At 35.6% G+C, this 21,875-nt stretch overlaps 1 protein-coding gene across 2 annotated transcripts in view; it reads left to right on the plus strand.

The window, feature by feature from the left end:
* The window catches only part of EDIL3 (EGF like and discoidin domains 3), a 396,995-nt gene extending 375,709 nt beyond the window's left edge, over nucleotides 1-21,286 (plus strand). For both annotated transcript variants that reach the window (XM_078067084.1, XM_078067083.1), the window contains one exon: nucleotides 18,249-21,286. In XM_078067084.1, the coding sequence (XP_077923210.1) occupies nucleotides 18,249-18,398 (150 nt within the window). In that variant the 3' untranslated portion in view covers nucleotides 18,399-21,286. The remainder of the gene's footprint in view (nucleotides 1-18,248) is intronic.
* Nucleotides 21,287-21,875: the final 589 nt, after the last annotated feature.

The raw sequence follows: 21,875 nt of genomic DNA on the forward strand, positions 1-21,875 counted from the left end.
TGTTCTTAGGAGCCACATTTATTATAACACTTGATTTTGACATTCCCCAAATAAGTCTTACCATAAAGAAAGAAATAGGCTCCCACTAGGCAAGTTGGTCAACTATGAGAGTAAATTGATACCCAGTGAAAAGGATGTAGGCCGGAATTCTTATGTGAGACAATAAATCAGTGTCATCTATCCAATATAAAAATTTCTGAAGAATTAAACCATTTTAATATTATAAATATGACAATCAGCTAAACCCAGACCATGTAACTGGTAGTTTTAAAATTAAATTTAGCCAGTTTGTTTATGGTATTATAACTAATTCAGTATGATGAAGAAAAGCCTTAGATAAGTTTACTATTTATTACCGAAGAAAACAACAAACTCCAATAAACTGTACATAAGAATACAGCAATTATGATTACAATAAAGAAATATTTATCTATAAGAAGGAAGAGCAAAAGTTCTCTGAACTCTTGGAAATAGAGGCATTATATATACATATATAATATACACACAGAATATATATATATAATACACACACATATTTGTATGTATATATATATTCCAAAGTATACATGTATCACTCATAATATGTATGTGTATATATATCCAAATAATTGTGCTTTATTATTATTACTATTTTTACTAGGTATTTTACCTATAATTTTATATATTCTTCATAAGTGTGCTCTTCTTCTTTACAGAAGCCCTCCACAACTTAGCAATTAATTTTTCTGAATAAGCCATTTCCTGTTGATTCCTAATATTATTTGTGTCTTGTTTTCCATGGTTACTTTCCATAAGGGAAAAAGTCTTCAGTATTTACAAATGCAAATTCAACTACAAACTTTCATCCACACAAATATTATAAATGAATTGAATGTTTCAGGGCAAAGCATGTGCTTGTGAAATGTTTTATGTATGTACATTTCAAAAGGAAATATTTACAAACAAAATTTTCTGATTTCTTTTTTGTATCTTTCCGTTTTTATTGATTGCTTGCTCTAATTAGATTTTAGGGGTGTAGGTGTAGAAGTCTGCTATAGATCCAAAAACAAGATTACTTCAGAAAAACAATTTCAAAATAATAGCAATTTTCTAGGTTTACCACAAGTGGTGTAAATGAAATACTAAAAAGGTATGAATGCTGAATTTTAAAAAAATGTATGAATGCCCTTTCTGTTTCTCATTAGTCATAACTGACTAAGCCTCGGGAAAGCAACCCCAAGGAAAAAGTATATATGTACAAAGGAGTGTCTAAATGTATGTGTCAGTGTATATGTATGTATGTATGTATGTGTGTGTGTGTTTATGCCAAAAGTCAATTAAAGAAAAATAAATTCCTGTTCTCTTCATTGAAATGTCAGTTTCTCACTATCTTCCCAGAGCCTTTATAAGAATTGCAATTTACTTTAACATTTTATTTTTTGACAAAATTCCACATTATATCTTTCATGACGGAGCACGTGATGATACTGTCTCATCACAATCTCTACATTCTTATTTTTCTCTTTCTTGTCTACAATATTTTCTAACATTTAACTTTTATATTTCTCTACACCATGGATTCAGATACATTTTTTATTTGAAAGTCAAATGTTCCTTTGCTCTCATGAAAGTGACATTTGTTTTATACTCTTGGAGCTGTTTTTTACTGCAGTTAGCAGGAAAATTGCAAAATTTGACAGACACTTCCAGTATTTAATTTTTAAGGTTATAAGCCAAAGTAAAACAATAATAAATTTCAGGAAGTGTTCTTATATGGAAAAATTAGAAATGAAAATGGATTTTCTCATCCAATATATTAGTCATAATGTCATGGTGTTTAAATAAACCTGAATTCACACCATGGGGGCTTTCTTCTTTGGGAAAAAAAAAGAAGCTGGTAATATTCTGCCTCCTTCCCTGAAATTGTCCAGGTTTTTAAAAGTATAAATCAAAAATTTGCAGCTTCACCCTGGATTTTCTATAAAAGAAAATCCAAAACTCTGTTTCCAGTAAGATTTTATTGGTCCTTAAAAAATAAATAAATAAATAAATAAATAAATAAATAAATAAATAAATAAAAGATTTTATGGGTCCTTAAAGATGCCACGTACTCATCAAGAACAATCCTGCAACATCTTAGTGAACTCTGTAATTCAGTGGTTACCAAAATTGCCTGATCATAACACTCGTGGGGGAGCTTGTTAAAAAATACACATTTCTGGACCCTGCCTCTGACTCTCAGAGGGATGAGCTGGGAATCTAAATGTTTACAGAGGCTCCAGCTAATTTGAATAAATGTTTACAGAAGCCCCAGCTAATTTGAATAATGAGCACGTGTGGGAAAGATGACTCTAATTGGTACCAAATTTAAGTTTTTGAAACTGAGTGTAGTTTGTATTTTTCTAATCAGAATGGAATGTATTATATTATAATTCTTTAGGACTGACTGGCCTCTAATTTGTCAGTGGCACAAGTCAGTATGAATCAATGTCTCAAGTGTAAGTTTAGATTTTAATGTTTGCCAGTTGTCTCACAAACACCAGCAAGTAAGCATGTATCAGCTTTAAACAAATTTTAAATTTAAATAATAGATTTATGTAGTTAGGAACACATATTAGGTGGGAAAACATCTAGAAGGATGTGACATTTATATTCATTCAATCATGTATTATTCTGAAGGCAGTTATTGTCTACTCTGTTTTGGATGTATTGGGGGAAACCTGAATATGACAGCAGGTCAACAAAGAAATCCCAGCCTAATAAGGAACTCAAGAATGGTGGAAAAAGTTTGATTCAGTCAGCTTATTTTGAAGACTCAAAATATAACCTACCAAGTGTATTATTTGATAAAATAACTGTAGGAAATAAGTAGCACAAGCTTAGAGCTATCTAAGAACAATAATAATAATATTAAATTATGCTCATTTCATAAAAGTCTATGACTCTGCAATAGGAAAAAAAAAAAAAAGAGTTCCTGATTCTTCTCTATTTTCTTTTCTCAACGTTGATGTGAAAAAGAAAAAAGTAGCAATGTCACCAGTCCTTATTAGCAAAGCCTTCATAATTTGCATTGGAGGATATATTCAAATTAATCAGTAATTACAGATGCTGCAGGGTATTCTTTCATTCCTGCTGAAGCTGGCACTCTCAGGTAGCTGAAATTAAATTTGAATATTTAAATCCTCGGAAGTCCAGCTCATCTGTGAGGCAGAGGTCAGATGAAATGTCAATTCAGGAATCAGAGCCATGCTGCTCTTTTGAAATTTGACCTGGCTGAGAAAATTTGGAACCTGCAGAATCCCCTGGGAGGTAAAATAAATGGAATCCCCAGTGGCATTTGGTGAGAAGGATTCTAGCAGGAAGAAGTGAAAGAGGATGAGCGAGTCTTTCAGGGTGGAGCAGCCACATGTTTCTGAGCTGCAGGATCAAGGACAGGGTGTCTCCATCTTACATGGAGACCATTAGTTTCATCCACTCAGAGCCTTGTTACTGTTTTCAAATAAGGCAGGGAGGGAAAGAAAAGACGCTGCTTTTCTGAAAGCAGTTTCCCAACAACTAATCGACTACACAAAGCATTCAGATTCAAAAATAGCAAATGAGTTGTGCCCCTACATGACAGAGATTTATATGTAGTCACTGTAGTGTCCTTACTTAGGTATTTGGTGAGTGACTTAATTGGAACTAAGTTAAGCAAACAATGCTACAGTTTCAGCATTGTCTAAAAATAAGGACAGTGTTATTTAAATAAACACCATCTGGTATCAACTGTTATTTAGAATTTTATCTGCTTTTTTCCTTGTCATAATTCAATATTATGGGACCTGGCTGGGATATGTTTGGGTATGAAGAATATACAATTGCCTGTATTCACATAAATGTGGATGTTGTTAGATTTTCAAACTCAGGACACCACCTGAGAATGTTTCTGTTTTGGCAGAATGTAAAGTTCAATGATGAGCTCACCATTTTTAATTTTAAAATTATATTAAAAAGCCCTGCCCAGGAGTTGATAGAGAGAGATAATAGTTAATATCATGATTCCACTTTTAATGCAAAACAAAAAACGACAACAACAAAAAACCCGCGTGGAACTAAGAAATTGAAAGAAAGAAAACAGCAATCTTAGGGGTTGATGTGCCCATCAAGACTGAATGAAGGTTGATAACATGCAGAGACAAAATATTTAGTAAAAACATGTAAATAAAGACATTCCATTATTGCCATAATCTATATATACTAACTAAAAAGTTCAAGGAAATCCTGTAATTCCTTATGTACCTTTTTATAATTCATGCTTTTGACAAAAATAAAATGGAGTCCCTCTAAATGTTACTAAGGCCTCTGCCAAGAAGGCCATATCTCAAGAACTAACCCAGTAGAGAAGAATTGATTTATCAAAGTGAAAGTCATTTGCAGACTTAGATCTGCCTGCTGGAATGGGAAAGAACAAGTCCACTGAACACATTTAAATTCAGAAAGCAGCCCATTTCACCAATGAGAAGTGTGGTAGCCGTTGTTAAGGTGCACAGAGAACAACATTATGTGGCCTCACCAATCAGAATCAGTTGTGAGATGGGGACTGGGGGTCAGAAACAAGGCAGAAGACTGGATGCAAGTCCAGACGCAAATAGACAAGGGCAGAGGTCAGCCACAAGGAGGACTGTATTTCCATTTCCATGTTTAACATGAACTCCAAGTGTCCTGCCTACCCAAAGATGTTTGTTCCTGAATAGAGGGTTAATGGTTTATGATGAGGAAAGGAGGGAGGACCAGGAAATGGGGCTTTTGGGATGGAGGTGAGCCGGAAGAGGGTTAGTAACTTAAGTAATTACAATTGTAGAATCCAGTAACTAGCTAAATGCTGGAGATAAAAGACAAACTAGAATGATAGACTAGCCACAGGAACAATCAGAAGCTATTGATCTTAAGGAGCTCATTAAGAAGTCATTCAGTTTATTTGGAGACAGCAATAGAAACCTGGTTGTCTTTCTTCAAGGATCAATTCTGAAGTTGCAAAAAAAAAAAATTCTTTGTATGTTATTTCACATTCTATAATATTAAAGACAAGCAATGAAAATAGATGGTTCATTTTGACCACTGAAGCCTTTACATTTCTTAGATGGTGTTTGGATTTTTTGATCTTCTTCATTGAAAACAAAAAACAAAAGCAGAGTGCTGGTCTAAGGACATATACCATAAGGTAGTAAAAAAAAAAAAACAAGTAAACATTAGACACAAAATCCATAAAGCTCACCAATTTGGGGGTGGGTTGGGAGCAAGGAGGAAGAAAATATCCCTGCTGCTATGACTCCTATTTAGAGACAGATAATATCCCAGTGCAGAGGCTATGAAACATCATTCACAGTAAGATGGAAGTTTAAAGTGTTAAATAACAAAAATACAACCAAGTAAATTTGAAGATCTAATTGGCTTTGTTAAATGACTCATGAATAGGCGGCACCCCTTCTAGCAAGTAGAGGGAGCTCAGAGGAATTGTACAAAATGGAAGGTTTTTATAGAGGGAGGGTGGGGCAAGAACATTAGTAGCATGAGAGGATTGTTGCAGGCAAGTCTGCTTCCCCTTAGGAGTCAAAGCAAGGGGTCTGTCTTATCATGCAGGATTACTTCATCTTCCTCTGGGGGGGAGGGGGGTGTTGGAGAGAGCCCAGTGGCAGACGCATTGGCGCCCGTCAGAAAATTCCTGACTGACCAGTTAAGACTGCATTTCTGGGGGAGGTTGAAACTGCACTAGATTAACTAGGAAGCCCCAGTTTACAAAGTCGGCCTAACTGATTCCATTTGGGGCCTGTGGTTTTGTTTTTAACAATGGAAACAGGAACAAACAATGCAGAGAAATGCAGTGAAGGACGAATATATGTTTTTTCTTTGTGTTAATTATCTTATATCCTAAAAACTCAAGAACTTCTTTGTTTCCAGAAAATTTGATAAGCTACTTTAAAATTTGAGACCATATAGTTTTTCCAGTTAACAGATGTTTCCAGTTAACAGATGAAAAAACATGTGAAAAACACAAGAAATATGATACAGAACATGCTATTAAAGTAAAATGTTCATTAAAAATAATTTTTTATTACTACATATTATTATTACATGTATGGCCTTATTTTTCCCAATGCCCAAAGGCCAAAAAACTTTAATGTCTTAATTTTTGTCATCCTAAGCCACCATCACTCATCAGAAATTAATAAAAATATCCCCAATGAAAATTCTGAACATCTCATATTTATATTTATGTTTGACTTACATAAAATTAGACACAACTGTATAATGACAGTATTCCTCAGTGGAAAAGTATTACTCATTCTCTTATTTAGGTCATGCTTGTGTTTCAACTGTGAGGGACCATCAAGAGTTAGCCCAACTATGGCCCTAGGCATCAATTAAAAAGGTTAACACCCTAAAAGTCCTGATTAGCAATAGGTCCCCAATAAAATGGTCAAGGCTAAAAAACTTTGATAAATTGTTTAAAATTCAAGTGTGTTATTATTCTTTAAAAGGCAGTGATGAGCCTGATTGAAACAGGAGAGCTTAGCTGAGAAGAATTTTGAAAATTTTTATTAGAAGAAATAGAGACCTATTTAATGTGAATCTGGTAGTTATCATTCCCACTATGAAAATTGATGTAGGAAAGATGTTAGGGTTCGAAGCCGACGGCCAAGAAAGAATTCTTGAGACGTCTTTGGTGCAAAAAGGTGGTTTTATTAAAGCACGGGGACAGGACCCATGGGCAGAAAGAGCTGCATTGGGGTCATGGGGAGTGGCCCATTATATACTTTCAAGTTGGGAGGAGGTTAGGGATAGCGAAAGTCTCTAAGGAATTTGGAAGCAAGGTTTCTAGGACCTTGAGGGGGCTAGCTATTGTTGGGAAAGGATCTTGTATTAATGTCTCATAAAACCTGAGTCAGGAGACCTTCTGATGTATATCGGTGGGTCATATGCATGGGGGATGATTGCCAACACGTATTTTGGAGGGTTTAGAGATAAAGGAAATTTCTAAAGGAATTTGTATATGTTAAAGTAGGCTTACAGGATGGGGGGGCAGAGGGGGCAGTTCGGACTAGGGTTGCCTTTTGCCCTTAGCAAAGTGTCAACATCGAGGCAGTTGAGTCCCTAGAGGAAGGTCACTCTGCCTGTCTCAAGGCCTTGTCAGTGGGCTGTAGTAGTAAGGACATTTAATAATTTCTCTTCTGCCTCGGTTTCCCACATCAAAAATGAGCTCTTGATCAGTCTGAATAAAAGAAAAAACCACATCATTATTCTGATTGCTGGAACTATGCATTTACCATTGGCTAGAACACAGCAAAAAAATATGAGCCCATTTCATGTCTAAATAATTACCAAACAACTAATATTTTGACTGCTTAATATAGTATATTTTGAAACTGAAAAAATCCTCGAGGGCACCAGTGCCTTTCCACCATCACACCATCAGCTGTAATGTGTGGAGCAATTAAAAGTCTCTAACTTTCAAAATGAATTCGTATTCTAGTCTTTTTCTACTTTTTCGCAGTTTAAATCTGAAAAAGGATAAAAGATACCTGTCATAGTTCCGTGTTTATGAGGAACTATGAATGGATTTCTGGATCTGCCACACCCTATAAAATGACCCATTGGGCAGCGATTCTCATATACTTCCTTTCGTTGGATCTCAAAGAGAAAGCGTATTTGTATGTATGGCGGGCTCTCAAGGCACACATCTGTACTAAGCCCCTTTGGGCCCTTATTTTAGAGGCAATGCATTTCTCATCATTATAAAGCTTCTGGTGTAATTTGAGCCACAAAATTGATTAAAAGATAATTTTAAAAAATAAAAGATGAACCCAGCGATTGTACCTTCATGAAAAGAGTATTTTTTTCCAGTTTTTCTATAGAAAAACACCCAGAAGACCAAACACAGGAATTAATTTCCTGCTTTCCAATAAAGCTAGAAATGAAATTAATTTTGTACAGATAAATGAAATGTTAAATAGTTAATAATTAAAGGAAGGCATGCTTCATAGGTGAGTGAAAAAGTGTTACTTTTACATAGAAAAATTTCACTATTCTTTTTTTGGTACTTTACCAATATCTATAAGTATTAGCAAAGGTGATTTTTTTCCTCCTGATGTCAAATATAATTTAATTATCAGTGTACCCTCAACACATTGAGACAAAAAGACCCAGGATTCCCCTGACCAAACTAGAGTTTGCACCTGCTCAGCTCAGGACCAGGATTCTCTATGCTCTTCATTTATGGTTGCCAGATTTAGCAAACAAAAATGCAGCACACCCTGTTAAATTTGAATTTCAGATAAGCAATGAATAATTATTTTAGTATAAGTATATGCCAAGTCTTATATCTTGCAACTCTGTCTCCATTCAAGATCTCCTAGATTTTCCAGTTAGACCAGATGTTCTCCTGAGAAAACACCTAAGGAAGAGAGGATAAAGTGAGAATGCCTTTCTTCCATACACGCACATATATGCACACACTCTCACAACCTGCTTCATGTCTGTGACTCCACTTTGCCACCTCATCATCTGTCTCCAGAATTATCTTCTCCAACTCCCTAACACTGTTTCTTCCTCAGCACCAGTCTGGCTTAGAAGACACATGGCTGAATGCTTAAACCACTACTGTGCTCATACTTCCAGCTCTGTACTAAGTCATTTCTGACCAAAAATAGGATGAGATGTGGAGTGAGGGAAAGTTCCTAATGTGGGGTGGGAATTATCAGACACCTGTTTCTCTACTGCCTCATCACTGAAGTATCTTCTCTGAAGGGGTAGAGTCAGACTATAGATTGTTTGGATACAATGCAAAATGCCCGGTGTGATTTAGGAAATTTTGAGATGAACGTTGGGATTCATTAGAGAAGCAGACTGTTTTATACTCTTATAGAAGAGAGGAAAGGCATTTCTTCATTTCTGATGTTAGACTAAAAAGGAAAAAAAATTAGATGGTCTTGCTGTCTGACTACTCTTGGTAATATCTCCTATAGATAGATATCTGTGAAAAGCAGATGATTTTCCAGTTCTATTTTTTTCTGTAGGAATATTTCTTATGGCAGTCAAAATCTAAGTGCCAGAAAGCAGATAGTTTAAATCTATAGCCACAGTTTAGAATGGCATGTTTTGTGTTTCATAAATCTTTATAGGCAATCATCCTATGCAATATATTTGCTAAGATATTCCTGTTTCCTGAGGAGACTTGCATCATAAAAGAAGTTAAATATTGGTGATGGGTCCTACCTACTGAATGACTTTTAGACTGAGCATTCCAAATGCTTCACGTGTGGGAGAAAGAAGGCAACAGTCGACAGAGTTGGAAAGTTTTGCTTTGATTTTTCTTGGTGTCTTTTTCCAGGGTCAAGACTTAGCAGAAGTCTTGTGAATTTCTCCAGGGAGGTTCTTCTGGCTCTTCATAAGAAGTGGCCAGGTCCCCAGCTTCTTAGAGTTAAGGTATGCAAGAAAAGCACAGAAGGAATGGAGGTGGCTATCCTGTCCCCAGTCCCTTCCGCCTCTGATCTGATTAGGTTGGATCTCAGCAGTTCTTTAGCTCAGTGTGTCATTCTCACAGTGGACGAGGGAATCACAGGTACGATCTCTACCAGCTTACCGGGAGTAGGGAAATTGCTATTACAGTGGAGAGTTACAGCCCTTCATCTCAGATCTCTATGGGTCAGTCGAGCCCTTCTATGAGAGACCGGAAGTGAAAAGTTCTCAAAAATACTCCCAAAGATGTGTCGCTTCCTCCTCTTTCCCAAAACTCCCAACCCCCAGAGTACCTAAGGAGGAATGAATTTTAGAAAGATATCACAGCCTTCTTTTCAGTCAAGAATTAAGTATCAGCCAACCAGCTTTCACATCAATTACAGGAAAATGAAAGAGAGGTGTGATAGTTTGAAAAGCAATAAGTGACCCTTTATTGTCAGAGTAGAAAGCAAAAGACAACATATTTAGCATAGACAGCATTTTTTTGGCCAGTTATTATTAGAGTCTCCCACTGGTGCATTTTGAAAAAAAAAAATGTGGAACAAAAAAACAATAGAGTGCAGATAATACTGCAAGAACTCTAAGTGAATGTCAAATTTGTGGTTTAGTAAAAATTTCTTGGGATATAATCAGAGATTTATATACACTAGGAACACGAAGCAAAACCAGATCAGTTCGGTGAAATGTAGTGTTCCCTGAAGCCAGAGACCTAATTTTTACATAATTACAAAAGAGAGCGAACTTCAGAGCCACAAGAAATCTCCTGAGGGTAGTAATGGGAGTGGAATTCATTTTCTCAGAGAATCCATATATTCATTTTAATGGTTTAAAATGATTCATGCACTAGTGAAAGAAAGACATGGAACTTGTCCCCATGTTTTTCTTTTTACTTCTCCCATCAAACAAAAATGTTCTATAATTGGACCTTTGAAGTTAAGTCTTTGGATAGGCAGTTTGAAAGTCTCATATAATTTCATTGAGGGAGCTTGGGAAGCAAAGAAATCTCTGAAGGAACCAGGCTCCAGATTTTTAAAGGGCTTGTGGAACAAAATAACATTTTGAAAGGGACACAGATAAAAATTGGTATCCAATATGAAATATGGTGCAGAATGATTTATATATGTCACCATGTTCTATAGCTTTCAGAAAGCCTGCCAGTTTCCCAGGGGATTTCAAATTAATCCCTAGTAGATGGCCAAAGTAATATTCCCCAAGGAATGTATAAGCTTTTGCAGAAATGATATTAAAGAAATACAGAAGAATAAAGATGTTGAGTTGTTTTGTTACTGAAATATGAAAAAGAACAAGTAACACTAGTTGTTTGATATGTGTATTAGGTTTATGTTCATGAGAATAAGTACCACCCAGAAAATAAAAATAAAAAGAGCAAAATGGAGAGAGTAGAACCTAAGAATAAAAGATTTAGCAAGTGTACTCAAGGGCCACAATAAATAAATTTCAATAGGTTGTCACGTTAGGATTTATTCAAAGAATCAGAAAATAATAAGTTCACAATTAATTTTGAAGCCTGGATATCTCTGACAGGCCTGGCACGTAATGTTGAGGAAGTTTGGGGCACAATTCTTTCAGACAGTTGAGGTCCCTTCTCAGACTAATCAATGTTAACAAATATCAAAAAGTCCTCTGTGAAACCTATAACCCCTCAACATCAATTACTCATTGCAAAGTTCGGGAGTTCCCAAATCCACTCTCACTTCTGACATCAGTTGCAAGTTCAAAGTTCCCCAAGACCACTTCAGGTCCGATAATCCACTAGAAGGACTCACAGAACTCCTGTAAAACTATTATACCTACAGTTACAGTTTATAATAGCTAAAGGATTCAAATAAAAATTAGCCAAGAGAATAGGCATGTGGGGCAGAATCCAGCAGAGTTTTAGGCATGAGCTTTCAGTTGTTCTCTCTCGGAGTCTTAAACAGTGCTAACCTCTCTCAGCAATGATGTGTGACATAAAATATGCACTAAGTATTGTCAACCAGGAAAGCTTACCTCAGCCTTGATGTTCAAAGTTTTTATTGAAGCTCAGTAACGTAGACATGGTTTACTGCCTGCAAGGCTGACTTGAGTCTCCAGCCCCTTCGGTGGTCAAGCTGGTCCAATGCCCCCACCATAAATTACATTGTTAGCATAGACTATCTGGTGTGGCCCAAGGCTCCCATGTAAACAAAGACAGTCTTAATCATGCAGGGCTTTCTAAGGGTTTAGAGATTATCTCCCAGGAACTGAAAGCAAAGGTCAGACCTCCTTTTGGGTAAGATTAAGATTTTACTGCACACTCATATTATACAAACTTGTATGAACTGTACTCTCCTCACTGGAATGACACGTGTCTGCATCACTATGACGATACTAGATTGGACACACCTTGAACTTTGCAGATATGTTCACCTGCTGATAAATTGTTTCGGTTGACTATGGCCTTTCATCTGCACGTTTGGAGGGCAGTAGTTCTATTCAAGGATGCTTTGGGTTGGAAGACACCGAGGCAGCAGCCTGTTCCTCTCTGTGGATGAGGATTTTTGCTGTATCATTGTTGGGATGTCCTATAGTGAGGGCTCATCCCCCAACTCATTCTGCTGCAGACTGATGATCAACGTAGACTTGTTAACACAATCTCCTATCTCCAACAAAGCCTTTCTTTACGTGTGCATGCACTTCTTAGAATGTGATTCTCAATAAGCACTATTTTCCAAGGAACATTTCCTAGAATATTGGAATTTACCTGGAAACTGATTTCTTGTTTCCTTATTACATCAGAAAGAATGTACTTATATTTAGACTAATTTTGTTACAGAGTTTCATTGGTTTAGTGGAATTGATTGGAGAGAAAACCATCAAGAATGATACACCAGCCATTCAATCATGAAATGGTTTCAGGATGCTGATAAATTTTCCTAGAAAATTGAATTCACTGAATAATAGCTAGAGTCTATGTAAGCTAAAATAATCAAACTTTGGTTTTAGACTTTTATATCCAATCACTAACAGCAATTTCATACATGTAAAACTTCCAATAAGATTTCTTTTTAATGGGATATACATTCATACCACTAACAATTTTCGATACATTTTAACACAATAATTTTTGTTTTACTTTTTAATGAAAAGTTGTGATTTTTGGAATGCTTTAATATAGGGCAAAGTAGAACATAAGTTGCAAATTAGCCTAAAAGTCATAGAATGAGAAACAACTGAAGTTTCTCTTACAAACACTATTCAAATAGATAAATACTGTGTTTGTGCTTTAGGCTTTAAGTCATTAAAGCATTGATTCAAGTTGTAACTCTGAAATTTTTGACAGAAATTCAAGGCATGTTAAATGTTAATAGTAAGTATATAAAAATGATTTTTATGATGCTGAACCATAAACTAATAAGTGTAAGTCCTTTATATCACCCACAAAAGTCAGATTTTATACTCACATAATATATAAATGGTTACTTTACGAAATAGATACTTAAATCCTATGTCCACTAAATTTCCACTATTTTTATAAAGATCGTAATCTTAACTACGAATTGCTATCTTTAAAATGTCATGATTCAATAAAATGAAATGAAATTGGAATAAATATAAATGTCTACATCCACTATAAATCTATTTTACAAGTAAAACATTGGGAAAATCCTGGCTTAAGAGAAATTCTATGAAAAAGTTCCAAGTTTATTTTGACGATTAGTCAACAATCATGACCGAAAATGTAATATAATAGTTTTAAATTTTAGACTGCATTGATAGAAGTATTGTATCCATAACAAAGGTACACTCTATCTTTTGAGTCACTCAGGTCATTACTGCATACTATGTCCGAATAAATACCACCCTTTAATCAGGTCATAGTTAAACCAGAGGGTATCCAATGGAATGCAATCAAAATGATAATTTGGAAAATCATCTTACATGAGGAATTTTTTAAGCAACCACAAACGTTTAGCCTAAAGCACTATATTGAGTTTTTGAGAGATTTATGTTAATTATTGTTAAATGTATCTAAAAGTGTTTTTCTTTTGATAGTTAGATATCATCTATGCTTGTTGAGAATAAAGCACTAGGATCAGTAGATGGCAGTTAGAAAGAGGCATGTATCAGCCTAAAGAAAGGACAGACTTTCAAAGTGTCTAAATACGTACCTACCCTATTATATTGAGGATTGTGTCGCCCTTGCTGGAAGTCCCATGTCAGAAATGTTAGAGGAAAGTTGGTGCTGGCAGATCTATGCCTTCTTTTCCAAGTCTCAGATTCTTCTACTCTATGGGTGGAATTACATAAAAACAGCATTTCTCAGGGATCAGAGTTGGAAGACTGTTCTTTTCAACTCCTTCATAAGTACTCTGGATGAAAGAATAAATAATTGAAATTATATATGCTGAATACAATTTTTTTCTCTTTCCACTCCTCCCTCCCACCCCCCCACACAAATGTTGCTCTGGGGTAATGGATTTTTATCTTTGTCTTTAACCCTTTAAGGATATCAGGTCAGTGTACAGACATAGGCAACGAAGCCCATGGTATGTTTGACACCATTGCCAAAGCGCATGCAAACAATAGCTCACTCGACCCTTGCATTTTCACAATATCTGGAATCCCAGTTATAGTTCTAGTCTCCACATTTCATTATTTCTCTTTTGATTAGAGAAGAGGAGACCAAATGATGACATATGATGTTGGATTCAAATGCTAGAAAGAGGAGACCAAAAGGCCATCGGGATGAACTGATGGTTACCTGAGACCTTGCTAAAATACTGATTCATTAGCATTGAGGAGCTCAGGGAGGCTATCTAAAAATCCTTAAAACTGCTGGTTATTTGGATGATGTGAACATAAATTCCAAAAGGTTAGAACAATGGGAGTCTCTTTAAAACCTCTTTTTAAAAAGATTTATTTATTTATTTTAAAGAGAGACAGAGGGAGGGAGGGAAGGAGGGAGAGAAGCCTCGAGCAGGGGGAGGGGCAGAGGGAGATGAGGAGAGAGAATCTCAAGCAGACTCCCTGCTGAGCGTGGAGCCCCGATGGTGGGGGGAGGTTCGATCCCAGGACCCTGAGATGGTGACCTGAGCAAAAACCAAGAGTCTGGCGCTTAACCGACTGAGTCCACCCAGGCGCCCCTCTCTTTAACTCTTTTAATGCATTTTTTAGAACTAATAAAAAGAAGTATATCTTCACAGACCAGATAGCATTCTAAATAAATAGTATGTGCAAGAAATACCCGCAAGGATTCCTCAACATTTGTGAAAGGCGGTTATAGGTGATGGCCGCGAAGAGAAGCTGAGTATGCCCAGCTGTCTGACAGTGTCATGAAGGGATAACCCTGCCTTCTTGGCAGTCTCCCATTGATGACGTCTACTCTCGCCTGGATAGACCATTGTCCCTAATGAAGAATGACAAGTCTCATCTTACAAAAAATATTAAAACGTTGCTCGAAGCAACATTTGTTTTATCTGACAGTCTCTCTGTGTTGAGATTTGAAACCTCATTAGAATCTGATTTGAATTTTAACTAGTATCACAGGAGAGTTGACACTGAAAAGCAGAATCCAAGATCTCAGCCACATGGAGGCAATGGCAGTTCTCGCTATTTATTATCCTCTAGGTTGTAGTTGTGGAACCCTCTCCAAAGTACCTTGGGCACCTTTTTCTTGAGGGCCCGTATGTTGGGAAAAGCCTGAGAGATCCCCTAAGCATTACCATGTCTGAGTACATCAGCAAACTTGTCATCAGCTAATTTGCTAAGCCTCCTCCTGAAACTGAAGCATATGCATATTCTTTTCTAGAAACTTCTCAAAGTGTCTTAATCATATACAACTTTTCCCCTCTATATGGAGATATAATGTTTTCCATCAGTGTTTTCAGACTTTGATATCAATTGAGATGCTCCTATCTCTGAAGTGTATATATGGAAAGCCTGTCTGTAGAATTTTTACACATTTTTAAAAGTTAACTAAAAATACTGAGTTTGCATTCCTTTGTTGGATAAAACATTGAACTAGCATTCTTAAGCAAGATCTTCCTAGTGCTAGAGACAAGGAAACAGTACATGGGCCACATGTTTGCACAGCAAGTACAAGATGTCATGCTCGAATTTGCAAGTATGTGCTTTGTGTTCTCTGCTGTGTCATTACTGAGAAACTTCCAAAAATAAAAGTGGCTCTTCACTACCTTTAGGCCATGGTTTGGTTGATTCCAAGGTAGACTGTGGCTGTTTTTTCTGTGAAAATTTTTGTTTTTTAAATTATACTGTTTTATGAAATCTCATTTAATCTTTTTAATGAGCATTCAAATATCTATGAGTTTCACACATTGAATCAGAAGTGTCAGAGTTGAATGCAGTTTCAGAGCTGATGTAGTTTCTCTAAATGTATTCTCCATTATAAAGGATAAGTATAATATTTCAACTATTTATTTCTGGATTGATAGTTTCTTATTGAAACTTGTGCTGAAGACCAGTGACTTAAAAGAAAATTATTTCTTACTGTATATCCTTCCCAAGAAGTGGTATAACACTATATTTTGTACTGTTATAGATCTTGTGATGAAAGTTAATGAATTTAAGTTCTATTATTCCAAAGAAACACATTAAGTTCTCGAGCAAGGCTATGAAATTGGATTTGAGATTCTATATTAAATTGTAACACCACAGTCTCAGTGAAGCATTTGAATCCAACATCATATGTCAGAGAGAATGTCAGGAAACCATAGAAGGTACTCTTATTTTCTGCTTTTGCAATGACAACCTCTCTTAAGGATTTTTGGTGAGTGTCTGTGTGGTATGTCCTATCCATGTGAGCCTCTGCTAACTGAGGCACTGTTATTTAGTAACACATTTAAGTCCAGAATTAGTTCTTGTTTGGTCAGTGCAAAGCCAGAGCATTGCTGAGGATAAAATTCCTAGTAAATGAAAATGGATTCAGATATGCCAGGATGATGAATTCTAGACTTGGCACAGTTTGGTATTCTCTTCTTCAGCAAATATTTATTCAAAAATCGCCTTGGAGATATATTTTGTGTCAGGTTGAAAAATGGTTCCCCACCAGATGGGGATGGCACTTCGCATTTGCCCTCAATGACACATAATCTTTCCGTGGAACCAACAGAAAGATTACCCCATCTTGTCTGTTGCTTCTATTAATCAGTGCCATGCTGTCTGATGCCTTTGAGAGGCTATCTTTATTTTTCCCTATCCAGAAGACCTTTTGTGATCATGTGAGACTGAACCAACTTATTCTAGAAGGCCATTTTTAAAACATTCCCCTTAATTTTAGAATGTTCAAAGATATGGGTTAAATATTCTGTCATGTAGTGATGGAGTTTCTTTTTTTTTCCTTTGGGGAATTTTTGTTTCAGGTCTCCCTTTAGCGATATAGTCATGTTTTGATCTCAAGCAAGCAAGAAATTATCTTCCAATTATAAGATGCCTCATAAAGTTAAAAGAGGAAAGTCTGAAGAAATTTTTCGTTATCCTATTTGAGCCAAAACGAAAATGTGAATATAAAATAGTTAGAAATTACTTCAATAATAAGTGTGCAGGCTCTGTAGATGAAACATGATGAAATCTTCAAGTAAGACTAAATATCATGAATGCATGAAGTTCTCCCAAAGTAATGTGTAATTTGATGTCATTCCTATCAGGATCCCAGAGTTCTGATTTTGTTTTTTCCAAAGCAAGCACTTTGCAAAGTTATTATAAAGGTCTCTTTGGAGAAAAAAATGGACATAAATGCTCTAAAAAAAAAAAAAAAGCTTTGAAACAAAAGAATGGTGGAGAAGAATCCAGTGCCAACATGTCAGGATGTTATAAGTCACAATGATCACAACAATATTGCAGGGATCCAGGAATGAATAGACATAGAAACCAAAAAAAAAAAAAGTAGTTCAAAATAGCACTGATTGCATTATCTCTCTTGGGGATGGGTTAATTTTGTTGTCTATGTGAGAAGTGAGCAAAACACAGTGATAGAGTGTGTGCTCGCCAAATACCCATGTGCTCCTCTCCATTTCCCAGCCCCTTTGCAGCTGGGCTGGGGTCATATAATTAGTTAAGGTCAATGATATGTATCTCAAAATGATGTAAGCTGCTGCTATACTATGTTCTTTAAAACATCCCGCCCAGTCTAACAACTCTCACCTTGCCCTTTGTCAATGTGGAGGCCACCTGTTTCAGACGGCTACAATTTGCAAGCAGCCTGGATCTCTGAGTCACTCCTTAGAAGAGAGCACCTTCAGCAAGCTGCCTAACCAACACCAGCCTGTGACAGAAGCAAGAAATAAATATCTATTGCATTAAAAGAAACCTGATAAGCAGATGAAGATGATAGATCTATGTATTCCTGCCTTAGATGCCCAATTTCATCTTATTTAACTTATTTAACTCTTTAAATTAAACATTACTTGACAATTTTTTTTTTAAGATTTTATTTATTTATTTGAGAGAGAGAGAGCACAAGCCGGGAGGCTGGGGCAGAGGGAGAGGCAGGCTCTCTGCTGAGGAGGGAGCTCAAAGCAAGGCTTGATCCCAGGACCCTGCGTTCCTTACCTGAGCCAAAGGCAGATGCTTAACCAACTGAACCACCCAGGCGCTCCGACAACTTAATTTTAAAATGACCATGAAAAAGTAGCTGCAATAATTTGTTTTGAAAAACATGATTAGTTATCAAAATCTCATGTTTGGGAAAAAAGATGCCAAACAAGAAAATGATAAAAATAATTCCCAGGCAAAAGAAGGCGGTATGATTGATATTCTTCGCTCTTTTCTCCTAGGTTTTCCAGGGCAATTTTGACAATGATACCCACAGGAAAAACGTCATCGACCCTCCCATCTATGCACGGCACATCAGAATCCTCCCCTGGTCCTGGTATGGGAGGATCACGCTGCGCTCGGAGCTGCTGGGTTGTATGGAGGAAGAGTAAGGAGCCTCCACACCCCACAACCCTCTTCTCTGTCCGCCTAGAACTATCTCCGTGGGAAGAACTGTGCAAACTCTGTAGGAAACTGAATGGGATTTTTCATGAAAAAGTGCTCAAATTATGGCCACTGTCTTTTTCAGGAGGTCTAAGCCTGCCTTTTCAATGGTTTAATTTTGATTTCTATTGTTTAAATTTCTTAAGCAACATGACATTACCTTGTGCATTACTTTTGTCATTGTTTTCTGAATTATTCTCAATGGTTGAAATATATTAAGGAAAGAACGTAGCACTCTTTTGATAGCAAGGGTAAAAAAAATCTCATAATTGTCAAATAAAAGCAAGAGTTGATAGAGCATTTATAATCAACACTCAACTAATTCTTATAAAAGGAACACTGCAATGTTAGCAATAAGTTTTGTTTCTTCTGTAATGACTCCACATGATCGTAATTGTTTTCCCTGTACCTACCGAACACTGTCAGTGTTTATAACCGAATTTTGAAGAATCAGTTACATGCAGTACTAATTGATATTATAATTCTCATTTTACTTTCATTATTTCTAATCAAATATATCATGTGATCTTTTTTCCTTTTCATTCTATTCTATATTCTTTATATTGTATATTGACTGAATAAGTCCTATTTTTTTCTAATTGAGTTTTTTCCTATTATTTGCCGAAAAGTTTCATGTTTGTGTGTGTGTATCTGTATGCATATACATATGCATACATATATATGGAACATGATTGCATATCAGTAGATTGATCATATTTAATATCAGTAGATTGAATCTGCAATTCTATTTTTGAAGGAAGCTAAAACTATATAATTTCCAAATACTTCCTTTATAAAAAACCCAATACTACCATTTTGCAAGATAAACAACAACAAAATAGTATTATGTCCCTTTAAACCAGAATTTAAAACTTTGTTTTGATGGTATTTACATAGCCTTATCTTTACTTTAAAATAATAGAATAATGAATTCTTTGTCCATTTAAAATTTTTTTAGCGAACAAATATTAACACAGTGCTGCAGAGCCTGGCCAAGCATACTCATCATTTCTTTGTTCATCTCTGCATTTCCTGTGAAACTAAAACTTTACTGAGACTTGAATGAAACTGGTGGCAGTTTCCCAGGAAAGCACATTGTGTAGTTATTTGTGAAAAATATTTACTAATGACAATGTAGTAGATCATTTTAAGATGAAAATTGATTTCTATTTATTTTGCTTCAGAGATCTTGAAAAAATAAGCAATTATCATAATAATTTGTTATTGATAATGGAGGTTTCATTGACATGTTTCTCAAACTAAAGCTCACACTGCTTCCATAATAGTCCTCAACATCTAATTTATAAGCTTTACAAGCATTTATTTTATAAGGCTTAGACACAGAATTATTGGAGTTTTAAATTAAGAGTCCCAGAAAAGAAAGTATGGTATGTGTACGAAATGTTAAGGTCCTGTGCAAAACTGAGAAGTTGGTTTTGTGTTTTTTTTTCTCCCCTCTATTATTTGTGCTGCATAACAAAAGCCACTAGACTGTTACTGTCTTGTCTGTCCATGTGTTAACAGCATTTCTTAATGATGTATATATGGAGTGGTCTTCAATCATAGTGAAGAATTTAAAGGGAAAGTCAATCATAATGGTGTTTTTAATAAGAGTAAAATTAGGACTGGCTGGCCACATATTTTTCTGATGCCCACAGGCTTTCGACTTCAGGTTCTTATGAAATTGTTGATTGGAAGCATCTGAAATGGTGATCATTTTCGGCATCTTTCACAAACAAAATTGTTAGGTCCCGATATTGCCTTTTTCAGACAACTTTAAAACTAAGAATTAAATCTTTTTTAATTTCCTAAATGTTAAAGTCGTATTACAGATAATTACTTAGGTCCAAAAATACACACACACTTACTGTCTAGCCAATGCCTTTTATTCCGTAAACATCTACTGCCCCACCAAATTTCTAGCTGTTTTCCTTTATAGACTATGCACAATTCTTCATTACAAACAGAGTATGTTTTAGAAATTATGAGTAATGCTTTGTAATGATTTACTTTCTCAAAATTATTCCTGGCTTCTTGTGATGTTTTGAGTTTTATTTTATTGATAGTTTTTTAAACAAATATTTTAAAAGGGAGTTTGTTAAACTTACACTTCTTACCTTTTAGAAATACATTGAAATGGCTTTCTCTTGCCTGTGCATTTTTTCTCTGCTCTCTGTGCTCTTCACCAACGTGGCATGACCAGTGGGATATCTATTTGTCCCACGATGCCTCAAATTCATGACAACAAAGGGATTCCCACATGTGGTGATGTTAACAATTCCTATGAAGTAGTATGTAGCTTTTGTGTCATTTGCATCAATGACACCAAAGGGAAACAAATTTATTCTATTTAAATTCACCCTAAAACAAGTAAAATCTTAGAAGCAGAACACACAGAAAAATCACCTAAGTCTTCACTATATGGAGTAGCTATAATATGCTAATTTTATAATCTATGAAATTAACATTCTAAACATCTCCATTTTATCTATGTCCTGTTGAAAGCACTTATCATAGTAACTAACTCTAATTTCAGGGTTGACTTTCTCTTTCTGAATGGCTTCAAAGGATTGGTGTGAACTTTGAAGACGTAGGGTACTAATGATTGTATCTTTGCTAGTCAACAAATTATGAAACATAATACTGCTGGCGTCTGATGTGTCAGTAAGTACAGAAGTAACTAAGACACAAATAACCTTTGCAAGCTTTCAAGCTGTGTAATATTCCAATGTTGGTTTTTTTTCTTTATATATAGACTTAAATCATGTAGGATGTTGTAAAATTAGTATGACCTTGTCTAGTCTTCAAAATTAAAATAAAACTTTTGAAAATCTGGGATACCTTTGAAGCAGTTGTAATTAAACACATTTGTAAGAATACACAAATTGTCTGAATGCCCACTACTCTTAACTACATGCTTGATGTGCTTTTTCTTTGTACAAGACAATTAAGCAAATGCATAAAAAAACAGAAATTACAATAGCCTCCAAATACCCATTGGTATTGGCTAACCTCAGTTTTCCAAAATTATTAAAATGTGTGCATTTCTCCCACTCCTTTTAGCTGTGCAAAATTTATTAGAATACTGGTAGCCCAAAGTCATTTTTTGCCTCATACATGTTTAAAGTTTTGTGTTCCAGGATTGATCTGCCCATTGTTAATCACATGCCGTTACTAGCACTTCCAGTATTTTTTAAATACATGATTCTCAGGAGCATAATGAAGCAATCCAGTCAATAGTAAGCAATAACACAAATATTAATAATATATTTACCCATGTAACGTCAGCTATTGCTTAAAGACTGTCAGAACACTTGATTTCTTCATAAGCCCTGTTTCTGCCTCTCTGGAAGTCATGGGTAAAATATGAAGTCTGTGTTCTTCCCACTTCTTAGATATTTTCTTAAGATTCAAAAATCTAGGGG

Source organism: Halichoerus grypus, chromosome 2 (genome assembly GCF_964656455.1).
Source record: "Halichoerus grypus chromosome 2, mHalGry1.hap1.1, whole genome shotgun sequence".
In the NCBI taxonomy this organism is placed as follows: domain Eukaryota; kingdom Metazoa; phylum Chordata; class Mammalia; order Carnivora; family Phocidae; genus Halichoerus; species Halichoerus grypus.